General features: G+C 39.8%; 1 protein-coding gene across 1 annotated transcript; it reads left to right on the plus strand.

Annotated features, from left to right (window-relative positions):
* Positions 1-243: 243 nt before the first annotated feature.
* On the plus strand, positions 244-15299 carry STRIP1 (striatin interacting protein 1). Its single transcript, XM_072137404.1, has 21 exons — positions 244-413; positions 1859-1928; positions 2636-2710; positions 2805-2939; positions 3042-3162; positions 4824-4892; positions 4986-5092; positions 5501-5628; positions 5696-5878; positions 6137-6354; positions 8282-8347; positions 8433-8496; positions 9277-9348; positions 9452-9526; positions 10805-10902; positions 11002-11128; positions 13242-13342; positions 13415-13481; positions 13569-13673; positions 14212-14416; positions 14501-15299. Exons 1-21 carry the CDS (start codon positions 288-290, stop codon positions 14746-14748), a joined length of 2460 nt encoding a protein of 819 aa, XP_071993505.1. The 5' UTR covers positions 244-287; the 3' UTR covers positions 14749-15299.
* The last annotated feature ends 118 nt before the right edge of the window (positions 15300-15417 follow it).

Consider the following 15417-nt stretch of genomic DNA (forward strand, 5'->3'; position numbering starts at 1 on the left):
AGTGCAGTCAGATTGACTGAGACCTGAAAAATGCACCAGTTTTCATAATTTTTTATTACATAACAATCTACATTCTGTGAAGAAAACACACGTGCAGGTTTCTCCTCACTCTGCACCACATTCAATATATTTGCCGTCCTTGGTCACCTGAGGTCTATCACGTGACCTTCAGGAGCCGCGTGGAACGCACTACGTAGAATATACCTAACTGATTGCGTTCCACAAGACGCACGCCACGTACTTAGCAATCGCGATACTTTGAGCTACGTGGGCGTTTCCTATTGAAGATGGAGGCCGCCGGCTCGCTGATTGTCAACAACAAAATGAGAACCGGTGTTGGCGCTTTAGGTGCCGGGAGCCCTCAGCCAGGAAAGGGGCGAGAATATAACCGCAACCAGCGCAAAGATTCCGAGGTTAGGATGCGTTTTCTCACTATGTGCTGAATGGTCAGGATCTTCCCCCAGTGATAACATGCAATATATGGTGATACATAGGACACCCTGCAGCAGAGAACAGGGTGCTGTATTTATGGGCATTTTGTTTTCTGATTGATACTGTAGTTGTAAAAGTATTCCAGACTTTACCTGACCTCTGATAGAAAACAATCGAGAGACATGGGCATTTCGCTTTCTCTAGGTCAGTGATGGCTAACCTATGGCACTGGTGCCAGAGGTGGCACTCGGAGCCCTTTCTGTGGGCACCCAGGGCATCACCAGAGATGAGTCCAGGTATTTTCCTGTAGTCCCAGACAGCCCAGGACTTGCTGTGCAAAGAGCTATTTTAAAGTGACAGCTCTACCTGGGACTATTTTCTGCTTTATTGGTGTCCTCAGGGTGCTGGTATCAATGAAAACTGTGACAGAGAAGGGAGTATAAATCACAAATTAAATTTCTGTATTGGCACTTTGCGATAAATAAGCGGGTCTTTGTTGAGGTTTGGGCACTCGGTCTCTAAAAGGTTTGCCATCACTGCTCTAGGTTATGATCTGTCAAACATTTGTGATAGTGGCAGTATGCTATGGGAACACCCCACCTGCACTTTCTATCTTAAGAAAGCAAGAACTTCTACATGATAAATTAGGATAATTCACATTTCGTTGTTATGTTTGCGTAAACACCAGGAAAGCTCCCGGTGTATATGCTAAATGTATACATAGACACTTACTGGCAGCAAGCTACATCTTTACGTCTTGACTTCTATGCGACATATATGATCGACGGAGGACATAATGGCCCATGCTAACTCTACTGCATCCATCTTGGCCTCCGCTGAATGTACGCTGTGTGAGGAGACTCTTGTAACAGTCCAGGGGGGTGGCAGGAAACAGAACAACATATCCCACTTTTTGAGCATACAGTGGGATAGTACAAGATGTGAACATAGCCCAAAAATCCTTTCCCATTAAGCTATATGTTATTCTACCTCAGCTCCTCCTGCTCTATAACATGCTGCTCTTGGATTTCACTGCATCCTATTTAAAGCAGGTCTCCCTAAAGCAGTAGCCTCAATATGTTGCCCAATAACATTAGATTTGTTCCATGGGTGACACTGATGGTCCTGTTTTTTTGTCCCTAAAAGTCAGAAATAAGCCAATATATTTGCCCCTAAACACCCAGATGTGGTTTATGTTTCATTGTAGATGACATTCATAAAGGTTCATATTTACCAAAGCTTGATTAGCAGTACATGGGATTATACTAGACTGTGTACTGTCACATTATCAGAATGTTGAATCATACCATTGTTGTTTTAAAACAAGCCTAACATCTACTACTAGTTTAGTAGAGAATGGCATTCTACTGTATTTTCATCCATTGTCCAATCCAGATGTGCTCTGAGTACAGTTTTGGTTTTTCAGGGTTGCTCAGAGTCTCCTGATCTTGAATTTGTGTATGCGGACGCTGACAAGTGGGCTGCAGAGCTATCAGGTATGACATTATCATTATTCTAGTACAACTGTAGTTCACTTCATGTAAGCATCATGTTATTTATATAAATATATATTTTTTTACAATCTGAAGTTGAATCACCATAAAGGCCAAATAATTCTCACTTCTGGATGTAGATGTATCATTAGGTAGAATCTTGCTCCAGTTTCTTTGAGTTTCTTAGGAGATCTTTAGACGTCTTTAGCACATCAGATTTCTCATAGTGGCTTAGACAGTTGTAATATTTTTCCCCGCCTATGCTCTCCAGCCTCTTTGTATATCTGGATGCGATCTCCACCAGGTCTGGAGGGGATTTCAGCTATAGTCTCTGTTGTTTTTGTGGCACACCATACAGTAAATATGGCGGGTGGGGGGAAATCGGACAAAACTGTCATAAAGTGGGCTGTCCAGCAGAAAACTGACACAAGGTATTTAAATTATTTAATTTCATTTATTTAATTAGTATGTGGCCAGACGGGATTTCAACTTGCCCCCTGGACTCTGTTGCAGGCATTATTATAAGGGTGGTGTTACACGTGGCGCTTTGAACCCGTTTTTAGTCATGCGTTTTCAGTCCATTAAAAACGCATGCGTTTATGTCCGGTTTTCCCAATTATCTTAATTAAAAATGTATTTGTAAGGTTGCTGCAGTAAAGATGCTGTACACTACTGTTATGCAAATAGTGACTCTTTGTCTCCCATCACAGAGCTGTATAGCTACACAGAAGGCCCAGAATTCCAATTGAACAGGAAATGTTTTGAGGAAGATTTAAGACTACATGGTAAGGTGATAGAAAAGACAGTCTACTATATCCCCTGGGTGTAATGATGGCCTGGACCTCTCTGCTCAGAATCTGTTTTTTTTTTTAATTTTAGTGCCTGATAAGAAATGGACCGAGCTGGATGTGTCCCAGCAACGTGCACACACAATGCGGCTCCTTGATGCACTGGAGGTCACTGCCAGAGAAAAAAGGCTGAAAGTGGCAAGGGCAATTCTGTATGTGGCACAGGGTAAGTAGTGCACATATCAATGGCTTTTCTTGCATGTTGTTCATTCTGGTTTGCAATTAGTTTTAAGTCACTTTGACATGACAAGATCTCTCTTTTGCATAGGCACTTTTGGGGAGTGCACTTCAGAGTCAGAAGTGCAGACCTGGCAGAGGCATAACATCTTCCTGCTCCTAGAAGCTGGTGCATTCAATGCCCTTGTGGAACTTCTTAACATGGAAGTTGAGTGAGTATTAATGAGTTCTTCACTATGTTAAGTTTCCCGGTTCTATAAAACACATTCTAATTGAGGAACACAGAAGAAGTATATTTTAAAGTGACTCTTTAAAGTTCCTTAAATAAAGGGTTCATTTTTTGAGGTATATAAATGCAGAAAAAAAGGAATTCAATGGACACTGGGATATGGAAGCGGAAGTTGTTTTACTTGGGTTTCAGGCAAAGACAAAACTATGAAATGTTTTGTGGTTTTTTTTCCTTAGTTCTGTTTATACAGTATAAGAAATACCATCTATAGAAGAAATACCATCTGCTGTCCTTGGTATTAGTGTGGCTAATGCATCCGAGTATAATAGACTAGCTGAATGTACAACTTTGTTCTATAATTTGTAGGGATCCACTGCTGATTGTTTCTATTTTTTTCTCCAAACAGGTGTTAGTTTAACTTCCATGGTTGGAAAAGTATTGGGTCTATTTAGAGAATATATATAGCAATATGTGACAGCAAATATTATTATAAGTTATAACAAACATGGATTTAGGAGGAACAGAAGATGTCAGAATAACCTGATCTGTTTTTATGAAGAGGCAAGCACATGTGTACATATAAGAACTGTTGTGGGCCTAATGTTCTGGGACTATGCAAGTTTTTGGGCACTGTTCCTTATAAACACCTAATGGTTAAAACATAGGTAAAATAGAGTATGATCCACACTTGGATTAAAAATTGTGTGAAGGGTATCCAAAGAGTTTTGGTCATTGATTGCTAACCAGAATTGGCACCAATATAGTTGACAGGATTAATATCACTGTCTATTTTTGCAGATGACACCAAGCTGTGTAGTGTAATACAGTCTGTGGAGGATGTTCATAGGCAGCAGGGTGACATTTGGAATGTGGAGATAAAAGGTGGAGGAGCCACTAACTAGGCAAACTCCCAAATTTATACTAACTTTTTTTATATTGTCGTTAAATACACGGTGACATGGCCACACTGAGCGTTTGGGCATCCACTTTGGAAACGAGGTTCAAAGTGGGTAACTGTGCCATTATGCAAATGGATACTTATAATGCACATACACCATATGTCCTTGGGGGAGGAAATCTGAGAGCGCTGAGAAGGATCTGGGTGTACTAGTAGATAAATAGAATAAAAAACTGCATTCAATGTCAATCAGCTGTCTCTAAAGCCAACAGGATCTTGTCATGAGTTATGGACTCTGGGGATAGAGATGTAATATTACAAGTGTATAAGGCGTTGGTTCGGCATCACCTAGAATATGCCGTACAGTTCTGGACACCAGTGATGCCCTGGATTTTGAGAGGGAAACAGGAGAGTTGGGAATGAAAAGTTGTTTCTTATTAAATCACATAAAAAGATAAGGTTTGATCTCTAGAGGTGACCGGGCTTCTTTCCTATAAGAACTCTGAATTTGTGGAATAGCCTGCCTCAGGAGCTGGTTACTGCAGGCACAGCGGCGAGATTTGACAAGGGCTTAGATGTCTTCTTACAGAAAAATAACATTGCTTGCTAAATAAAACAGAAAACCTTGCAGTCCTACAGAACTTGGATCCAGTGGAGTGTTTCATGTGTAGAATGGGTAATAGGACAGGGCCTGCTTGTAAACATTGACAGTCACTATAGAAGACTTTTATTCTAATGTCTTTTAGAAACAGTGCAGCTTGCAGTAATGCTGTAAGGAAGCCGGCAATCTCTCTGGCTGACAGCACAGATCTTCGGTAAGAGGAACCTATGTTGACTAAAACTTTTGGGGAAAAAAATGTTCCTTTTTTTTGTTGAAAAGAAACTGTACATATTCCTTTGCTTTTCAGTGTACTTTTGAACATCATGTATCTGATGGTGGATACGTTACGAGAGGACGGTGAAAACGATAGTGAAGAATGGAAAACTATGAGACAAACCTTCTGCGCAGATCTAGGTGTGCATTGCCCTACCTGTCATTTCCACCTACTGCCCTCATGCCACTTTAACTCTCCTTACTCTAACCTTTACTGTCTTCAGCACCCTCTTTGTAATCCCTGAGCAGCTGATATAATTATACAGGTTACTCTACAGGCCCATGTGTTCTGTAAAAATAGATTGACTGGTTTGCGCAGCTTTATTTATGTCTTTTGTCCCTCAGTTTTTTCCTTTGCCATTCTATTAGCACATATACCACCTTGGTCATCCCTTTCTCATAAATGTAAGCTATTGTGAGCAGTGCCCTCACTCCTAATGTATGTGACCGCCATACTTTAGCAGGGCTAAATAATATAGTATATATACAGCAGTTATTTAAAGTATAGAGCTTTTTTATCTGGTGACACAATGATTTGTATTCCTGCAGGGTCACCCGTATATAACAGTGAGCCGTTTGCTGTTCTACTTTTTGGGATGGTCACAAAGTTCTGTAGTGGTCATGCTCCACATTTTCCTATGAAAAAGGTGCTGTTGCTACTCTGGAAGACTGTGTTGGTAAGTATATGGCTTTGTTTTTTCCATGAGTTTTGTGCTTCTGTATTTATAAGTCATCTCTTCTCAGTGCACTCTGGGTGGTTTTGAAGATTTGCTGAAGATGAAAGCAGAGAAGCGAGAGATCTTGGGGCTTCCACCTCTTCCTGAAGATAGCATTAAAGTAATCCGCAATATGAGAGCTGCATCTCCACCAGCTTCAGCTTCTGATCTTATTGAGCAGCAGCAGAGAAGAGGCCGAAGGGAGCATAAGGTAAGTACACACATATTTCATCTACTGTTGAAGCTAGTCTGCCCTTATCTCATTCCCTATATTTTATCTTGGGGAAATGTGTTTTGCCTAGAAATATGTGGATTCTTACATTGAACAACTTGATAGAACATGGTATCATATTTACTGGACAAACATAACCTAAAATGAATTATATAAACTCATTGATAGCATTTTATATTATAGGTGATACAGTAAATGTATGTACATAAAATTGGGCTTTCACTTTTCTGTTTCCAGGCACTTATCAAACAGGATAATCTTGATGCATTTAATGAGCGGGATCCATACAAAACAGATGATACTAGGGATGAAGAAGAGGAAAATGATGAAGAAAACAGCTTAGAGGGTGAACCCTTCTCCATCGAACGGGAAGAGGTGATGCCACCGTCGGTTACTCAACCTGCTACTGATCGTCTTGCATTACCAAAAGGTTTACCCTGGGCACCAAAAGTGAGGTGAGAGTAAAATGTATTTAGGTGTAATGTTGGCCTTTAATCGCCTAACTCAGTTTTTTTTTTTTCTTTCTTTTCATATCACTATGTGCACTGTGGTGAAGTAGCCTAGGTTCTCTACATATGTAGGCACATGCTGCAGCATTAAAGAGGACCTGTCATCCCTTAAAAAAAGCACTAGGAGCTGCTTACTAAAGTAAGCAGCTCGTAGCGCTACCCCATTTTTAGCAGTGATAAACCACTAGCTTTATTGGAACCCTCCAATAAAGCTAGCAGACACTGCAACGCCTTACAATTAGAATGCTGGACCGAACTGTCAGCTTGGTCCGGCAAATTCATGAGGGGGAGGGACTAGGTGGTGACTGCTGCATGAAGCCTGGCAGTCACTGGCGGCCTATGGCGTTGGGGGGGAGAAGCAGTGCCTCGGATCGCCCCCTCATGAATACGCCGGAACCGCTGTCAGCTCAGTACGGCATTCCAATTGTACTCTTTACAATGGAATTGTACTTTTTGTAATGGGACACTCCTGGGTTGCTTAGGTTTGCTGTAGTTGAAGCAGTCAAGTATGTATGCAGCCACTTTATAGGACTGCTGAAGAGGAGTACAGCACTAAACCACTGTTCCATTCAGAGGACTTAAATTTTGAACTTGATGGTGGCCATAGCATTCACACCTACACTAAGACACATGTAACTTAAAGGGGTATTCCCATTACAGCAAATAAATGTTATTGTATATATTACAAAAAGTTCTACAACTTTCAAAACTACTTTCTGTATAAATTCCTTGTTGTTTTCTAGATCTCTGCTTGCTGTCTTGCTATAGAAAGCCTCTACGTCTACATCCAGTGGACAGAAATCTGACCATGGTCACACAGGTGCGCAGCTCGTTATATCACACACATTACTCTCTATGGTATAACAAGCCGTGCACCTGTGTGACTATGGTCAGATTTTTGTGCATTGGATGTAGATGTAAAAGCTTTCTATAGAAGGACAGCAAGCAGAGATCTAGAAAACCATGAGGAATTGATAAAGAAAGTATATTGGAAAACTGTACAACTTTTTATCTTAAAAACACTAACATTATTTTGCTGAAATTGGAATACCCCTGTAAGGTCCGTTTTTAAGCAGTCCGTTAAAAAAAACGCATGCGCTTTTTGAAAATGCATCCGTTTTTGACAGGTTTTCAGAATTTGCACAATAAAAAACTGAAGCGTTTTTTAACGCATGTGTTTTTAAACGGACTGCTTAAAAACGGACCAAAAACGGTTTCAAAACGCCGTGTGTGGCATCACCCTAAGCACATGAGCTTTCATTCAGGGGTAATTCAGGATGAAAATCTATTTTGAAAAAAAGGAAGAAAGTAAGAAAAATAGGGAAGGGTTCCTATTAGGGTGAGCCAAGTAGTATTTCTTAGAGGGCGCATTCACACTTTGCGTTTTGGTTGTGTTTTCATTGCGTTTGAAACATATATACAACAGCTGATGTGAGGTAATTTGCCTAATTACATTACCGTTTACATTTGTAAACGCAATGTTAACACATGCATTAACAAAACGCATGCGTTCGCGCTTTGTTAACGCATGCGTTAACATCGCATTTACGATGCGTTTTGTAAACGGAAACGTTTACAGTGATGTAATTAGGCAAATCACCTCTCCTCAGCTGTTGTATATGCGTTTCAAACTCAATGAAAACGCAGGTCAAAACGCAACGTGTGAACGCGCCCAGAGGGAGAGAAGAGGATGCGCTTTGTGATTAATTATAATCCTACCAGAGAGACCAGATTGCCAAAAACGTATTGTCCCTGTCATTGAAAATAGAGGTGATCTCCCGGACTTGAAAAAAATTGTGTCCAATAATGATAATTTTATTCAGGTTTTTGTACATCACACACTTTAACTTTTAATTCTGTTCCCTGTAAACAGGGAAAAAGATATCGAGATCTTCTTGGAATCAAGTCGCAGTAAGTTCATTGGTTACACTCTTGGAAGGTAAGCTAAAGAATTTAGTCTTGTACTGTGTAGCTTAGTAGAATATAAAAGGTGGCTGTCGCTATAACCTCTCTACAATCTACAGTGACACAGATACAGTGGTTGGTTTGCCGCGTCCTATTCATGAGAGTATTCGCACTCTAAAGCTGGTAAGTGTGCTGTTTATGTGTGTGCACATCTGATTCCATTGTTATTGTAAAAATATTTTTTCCCACTATTATTAATGCATGCGTACTGGAGTATAACAGAAGCTCCATTTAAGTCTTTGGGAAATGGATGGTGAACAGGAGATCTTCTGTTCACCTTCCGTTTTTAGTTTGTTACGCTTTCCTAAAAGGAGTGTATAACGGAAATCTTATAATAATAATCTTGTATAGGGCCATCAAATTCTGTAGCGCTTTACAAATCATAGGGGACATATACAAATATAATATTACATTATACAGAAGAAACAGTCAAATAGAACAATGGGAGTGAGTGCCCTGCTCACAAGAGCTTACTGACCTTAAGGATGAGGGTGTTGACACAAGAGGTAAAAACGCCATTCTTTATAAAATAATTGAATAAATAAAAATTCTGTGCTTGAACCAGCCATCAGCCTCCATGGGCAAACGTGTAAATTAGGCCTATTAGATCAAGCACAGACTGTACTCTATCTTGCTTGTGAGACAATTGCTACTTATTTTGGAAAAGGGGTATGCCTTTTGATAAATTAGGCATATCTCTTAGACCAGAAATTCACATTTACTCCAGCTCTAAATGTTAAAAAAAGGGGCATTGGCCCTTCCTGCTATACCCTGACCCAAGACGACCGCCTTTTGATCAGAAACTGGTGTAAAATGTATGATACATTCCCCTATTATTCACTGTGTATAGATATAGTATAACAGAACACATTGAGTGATGTGAACTTTCTGCATTTCTTTTAGCACAAATATACTTCTGTTGCTGAGGTCCAGATTCGCCTAGAAGAAGAGTTCATTAGGTGTCCACTCTCAGGTGTAAGTATGACCAAGATATTTTGGTGTTTGTCTCTTTTTTTTTTTTTTTTTTTTTTTCTTCTTTCTCCCATTTAATTTTACACTTGTTGTAATTGTAACTTAGGGTGAAGAGGAGGTTGAACAAGTTCCGGCAGAAATCTTATACCAGGGTCTTCTCCCAAGTTTACCTCAATATATGGTGAGTGCATTATATACTCTCTATCCTAAGCTTTTGGACTCCATTGACCAGGACAGCACATTCTCTGTGAATAACAATTTTACCATCTTTTTTGAACTATAATATGCACCCCAGATCTAAACATAAAAAAACGCTAAATATATTTGACACCCATTGGGTGGCGAAACAAATCTCTGTAATAGCTCCACTACATTTACATCTTCTATATAAATTCACACAGCTCTGCTACATGTATAGATAAAGCCTTGTTGCATGCAAGCACATCATCCCCTTTCAACCATTTATAATGACTAACATCCTCCGTAGACTGAGAGTGCGTTCACATGTGGCGTTTCATGATGCATTTTAAAACACGTCAGCACGGATGAGTTTCTTGTTATCATGCGTTTGGATGCTTTCTTCATTGCTGGAAGTGTAAGCAGCTACAAAAATGTTAGCACTGCTGCTGTGTAAGTAGCAATGAAGAAAAACGCTTTCCAAGCAGTAAAACAAATCCCCAAAACGTCATGTGTAAACGCCCCCTCAGCTTCCTATGCACCATATTTATCATATCCTCAGTTTACCAGCCTCCGTCCCCCCACATTTCATCAGACATTTAGAATAAATAAGCCCTCCCCCACCAGCTCTTTATCCCACGTGTATAACAATCACACTCATCTCTTCTGTATACCCTTCCCTTCTAGCTCCCCAGCCCTACAGCTACTCACATTCTCCATGTAGCTGCAGGGCACAGACATCTCACTATGTGTACTGAACTTTCCCTTCACTTCGTGTCATGTGACTTGAAATTTGCATGACCCGATTGCATCGTCAAAGGTCCTTTAGTGTTAGTGTCAGGTGACCAGGAGTCAAAGTAAGGAGTGACAAGCCTCTGCTTTCTCAGATGGAGAGGAGCAGTCCCCCGATCTCCATTACAACGGTCAGGAGGGTCTGGCAGTGCTGGGTCCTTCTGACTATAAGACGCAGGAACTTTTTCTTACTGAAAGGTGCCTCTTAGAGTTCAAGAAATATGGTAGATGGTGCGGTTGCTATTGATTGTGGTATCTACCAGGGTTGATTGTGTCAGAGTTCAGAACTGTTCTAGTTGCCCATGACAACCTTTTATTTTCTCACAGCTGTTAAATAAAATTTAAGCAGAGCTCTGATTTGTTTGTATGGGCAACTAGAACAGTTTTACCTCAGACACCTCTGATAAATCTCCCCCATTGTGTCCAGTAATTTGCAGTGAAGATTGTATTAAAAATCCTATGCGTAATAATTATTTTGTAATCCATTCAGATTGCTTTACTGAAGATCCTGCTTGCTGCTGCACCTACTTCCAAAGCCAAGACAGATTCCATTAATATACTGGCAGATGTGCTTCCGGAAGAAATGCCGTAAGTAACACTGAATAGGTGCACCTTTCTGTAAGTTTTCTTTTACATGAATTTAGCTTACTTTAGTATTAAGTTAAATCATTTTATTCTTTCTCATAGAACCACTGTTCTTCAGAGCATGAAACTAGGAGTAGATGTCAATCGACACAAAGAGATAATTGTCAAAGCTATTTCTGCTGTGTTGCTGCTGTTACTAAAGCATTTCAAGCTGAACCATGTTTATCAGGTATGCTTTCTTCTAGGCTGCCAAGTGTTTTAGAAAAGCCCATTAGGTCAAAAAGCTGTGCTTTATCTATATACATATCTGTATATTGGGCATATTTCCTGTAATGAACAACGCCTCCCTGTACTTATTGTAATCATGTATTCAGTATATCGGGCATTAATCCTGCCAATGCTCAATGTTCTGTTTGGGATATACAGCTGATGCCTGGTTCCAATTTTGTGAGTAGTGCTAACTTGCGTATCTATATTCCAACACCCATGTTTTTGTTTTTTTTTGTGAAGATGTAGGATATCAGTTAAGTAGATGGACACTAACGTTTCCTTGTTAAAAAACAAACGGACACTTGTCTTTTGGTTAGTGTCAGTTAGTATCAGTTTTCTTTTTGAAGAATTGGTTTTTTTAATTACACTTCCACTTTCAAAACACTGATCTATAGCTTCTATATCTGTCTATGTATCCTTCCCTGAAACAAATTTATCCATCTACCTACTGATCTCTTATTTCTAATTGCCTATCTACCTTTTGATCTATTTTTGTCTACATAACTTAATGTCATCTGTTATGGTCAGTTTGGCACCATCCGTTTTGAATCAGTTTTTTTTTTTTTTTTGGAACGGAAAAAAAAGTACTGCAAGCTTTTTCTTTTTTCTGTGAAAAAAATGAAGAATGGATCATTTGTACAACTTATGACAGTGATGGCCAACCTATGACACGCGTGTCAGTGCTGACACGCGGCCGCCGGAGAGTTAAGTTTCATCCTCTGCTCCTACACGGCCAGGTGCAGTAGCCGGGAGGCTGAGAGATTGTCCAGCACATTGTAATAAATAGATGATGTGGAAAATCCCCATATACTGCCATACTGTAGTACATGGTAGGATCAATCACACAACCTAGGATTAAAGTACCCTAGAAGTTAAATAATTATACATATTTGTTATTTAAAACTATAAATATCACAAAATTATGTTTTGTTTTTTTTTTTGTCAAGGTGACACACCACCCGAGTTATGCTCGGTTTTTTGGCGAATTTTGACACACCAAGCTCAAAAGGTTGCCCATCACTGACTTATAACGGATGACATTATAATTTACATTGATTTCAATGGGGTTTACAACTGATCCATTCTATTTCAGTTTTTTACTTTTACTTTCCGAACATGTGCCCACTGGCAGTGCAGTACTGTCTGGCGCATAACAAAAATATACCGGTGGTTCAAGTACTGTGTTGGTTACACTTCATCCACTTAGCAATGTGACTCAATGGTTAGCACTACAGCTTTGCAGCTCTGGGGTCCTGGATTCCATACAGCTCAACATCTGCAAAGAATTTTTATGTTCTCTCCGGGTCCCCGGTTTCCTCCCACACTCCAAAACATACTGGTGGGTTCATTAGATTGTGAGCCCCATTGGGGACAGGGACTGAAATGGCAAACTCTGTGTAGCGCTGCATTATCTGTGTGGCTATATAAATAAAGGAATTGTTCTTATTTATTAGGCTCAAACCTAGTGGTAGAATTCCTTTTAAGGCATTTAAGAATGTAGAGACTGATACTTAACTATCAAATTACCACACACAGTACAGTATAGTGTCATATAGGTCTTCATCTGTTGCATAGTTAGAATGTTACGCCCATCTGTATTCCCAGATTTAAAGGGGTTTTCCCACGAAGACAAGTTGGGCCGTATCCATGGGATAGGGCCTAACCTGCTGATCAGTGGGGGTCTCAGTGCTGACGGACGGACCGATGTCTCCGACGGACCCACCGCCGCTCCTCAGGCTAATAGGGCAGATGGCCGCGCATTCGTCTGCTCCATTAGTCTAAGGAGCAGCGAGTTTTCACGATCTGCAGGGGTCTCAGCACTGAGACCTCCACTGATCAGCAAGTTAGGCCCTATTCCATGGATAGGGCCTAACTTGTCTTCGTTGGAAAACCCTTTCAACGCATTTCTTATTTTTGTCAGCATTATTCATGCCTTGTCTGTAATGCATATAGAAATATGTGCTGCATATGCCAACCAGAGGAACAGTTTTTAATAAAAAAAAATCTTTTCCATTGTATGATGTATATTAGACATATACGATCAGTAAGTAAGATCTCTTTTCTTTCCGCAGATGGAATATATGGCTCAGCATCTGGTGTTTGCCAATTGCATTCCATTAATATTGAAATTTTTTAATCAAAACATTATGTCTTACATCACGGCCAAAAATAGGTAAGTTGGCTAAGAGGTGGAAACAGTTATTTTTCTGGTAAATTGCATGGCTAATTTTTCTTTACCTGTTAGTATTTCAGTTCTTGACTATCCTTACTGTGTGGTTCATGAACTGCCTGAACTCACAGCCGAGAGCCTGGTAAGTTTGCTTAGATGATATACTGCACACATATAGGCACATTGTATGGGTGAATGTTCATTCACTGGTCTTGTGATCTCCTTACAGGAAGCTGGAGATAATAATCGATTTTGTTGGCGGAACTTGTTTTCATGCATAAATCTACTGCGCATCCTTAACAAGCTGACCAAGTGGAAGCACTCCAGGACCATGGTTAGTAGACAGACTAATAGTAATAGCCTTCACATACAGTAGAGGGCCTATGGAACAGCTTGCTGCACTTTAGCTACTAGGGCTGTCTTCGGAGCATTTGTGGTTGCAGCTTGGGTAGGATTAAAACATTTCTTTCAAACAGGAGGCAGCTGTTCCCTTGGCGTATCAATGTTATTTTAAAGCTTGACATCCTGGGAGTGCAGGAAGAGTAAGAAGGCAGTGTTGGATTTTCATTGGAGCTCCTTCTCCAGTCGGGGGGCCATGGAGGGGAGTAGATCTTCCAAAATTTCCCTCCTTTAAATGCCATTGGTGACCTCAGGACTCCGATACCGTAGAAAGCAATGATGGAGCAATTAGTTAACAATAACTGTTTAAATTTCTTCAAAAAATATTATGCAATAAATAAGTGGTTTTGTGCTGCTGTTTGGTCACTGTCTCAGTTCGCCATCTCTGTACTGTACGACTTAGATACTTTAAATGTTCTAATATGTTGCCTTTTACGTAATTTATGTATCTTGCTATAACTTGTCTTCCATAGATGCTTGTGGTTTTCAAGTCTGCCCCCATCCTGAAGAGAGCCCTGAAGGTTAAGCAGGCGATGATGCAGCTGTATGTACTTAAGCTGCTAAAAGTACAGACAAAGTACTTAGGACGGCAGTGGAGAAAAAGCAACATGAAAACTATGTCAGCCATTTATCAAAAAGTGCGACACCGTCTGAATGACGATTGGGCCTATGGAAATGGTAAGATGAACTTGATTTTATTTTCTTTGATTCCTTTAAATTTCAGCATTAATTATTAATAGTAATAATATTTATTTGTTATAGATCTTGATGCTCGTCCATGGGATTTCCAAGCTGAGGAATGTGCTCTTAGAGCCAACATTGAGCGCTTCAACTCTCGGCGTTATGACCGGACTCATAGAAACCCTGAATTCCTCCCAGTAGACAACTGTCTCCAGAGTGTACTCGGTCAGCATGTGGAGCTGCCAGAGGACTTTCAGATGAACTATGATTTGTGGCTGGAAAGAGAAGTGTTTTCTAAACCTATATCCTGGGAAGAGTTACTACAATAACATGCGCTGTAATTTCTGCCTAGAGATGATAGATAGGTTCATTCCTGCACCTACATTAATAACACTAGTTACTTTTCAGATATGGTTAGTGACTTCCTCTAATGTACATGGGCCAAATGGTGAAAACAAAAACCTTTTAAAATCTTGTGAGCTTTTTTTTTCCTTGCAAATTTTGGTTCATTTATAATAATCACTCCACTTTATGAGTAAGCCTTTTTAGGGTACATAATTGTAGATATCAAAGTAGGCCAAGAAGGATACACCCAGTGTTAGTCTAAAATACGCTTCAAGAGATGAGCTGTTATGTTATATTAAAATGGCCTTTTTATTTGAGCCTCAATGTGTTGCAATTATAACCCAGATCATGTGTTACTCACTTTATATATTGTCCATTTCGCTAAAGTGTCTGCATATCAAATGAGTAGAGTGCGTTAATGTACCAGTGAACTATTTATTATGGTAACATTACTCTTGTTTATTTTTTGGGACAGTTTTCATGAGTTTTTATATATGTGAATTGAGCTTTAAATATATTTTATCAGCTTCTAAAACTGTCTTTTATTTTTTTTTTAATGAATAATGCAATACTTTTATAGCTGTTGAGGATTCAGTGTGTCCAGTGTTTTGTTTATGTGTGTGGGCGTTTATTACATAATTACATATAAAAAG

The sequence above is a fragment of the Engystomops pustulosus genome, chromosome 2 (assembly GCF_040894005.1).
Source record: "Engystomops pustulosus chromosome 2, aEngPut4.maternal, whole genome shotgun sequence".
Taxonomy (NCBI): Eukaryota; Metazoa; Chordata; class Amphibia; order Anura; family Leptodactylidae; genus Engystomops; species Engystomops pustulosus.

Coding starts and splice junctions, on each gene's coding strand:
- STRIP1 (XM_072137404.1), top strand. CDS start 288: ATGGAGGCCGCCGGCTCGCTGATTGTCAACAACAAAATGAGAACCGGT. Junction 6,355..8,281: donor CCCTGGGCACCAAAAGTGAG/GTGAGAGTAAAA, acceptor CCCTGTAAACAG/GGAAAAAGATATCGAGATCT. Junction 13,343..13,414: donor TACATCACGGCCAAAAATAG/GTAAGTTGGCTA, acceptor TTTACCTGTTAG/TATTTCAGTTCTTGACTATC.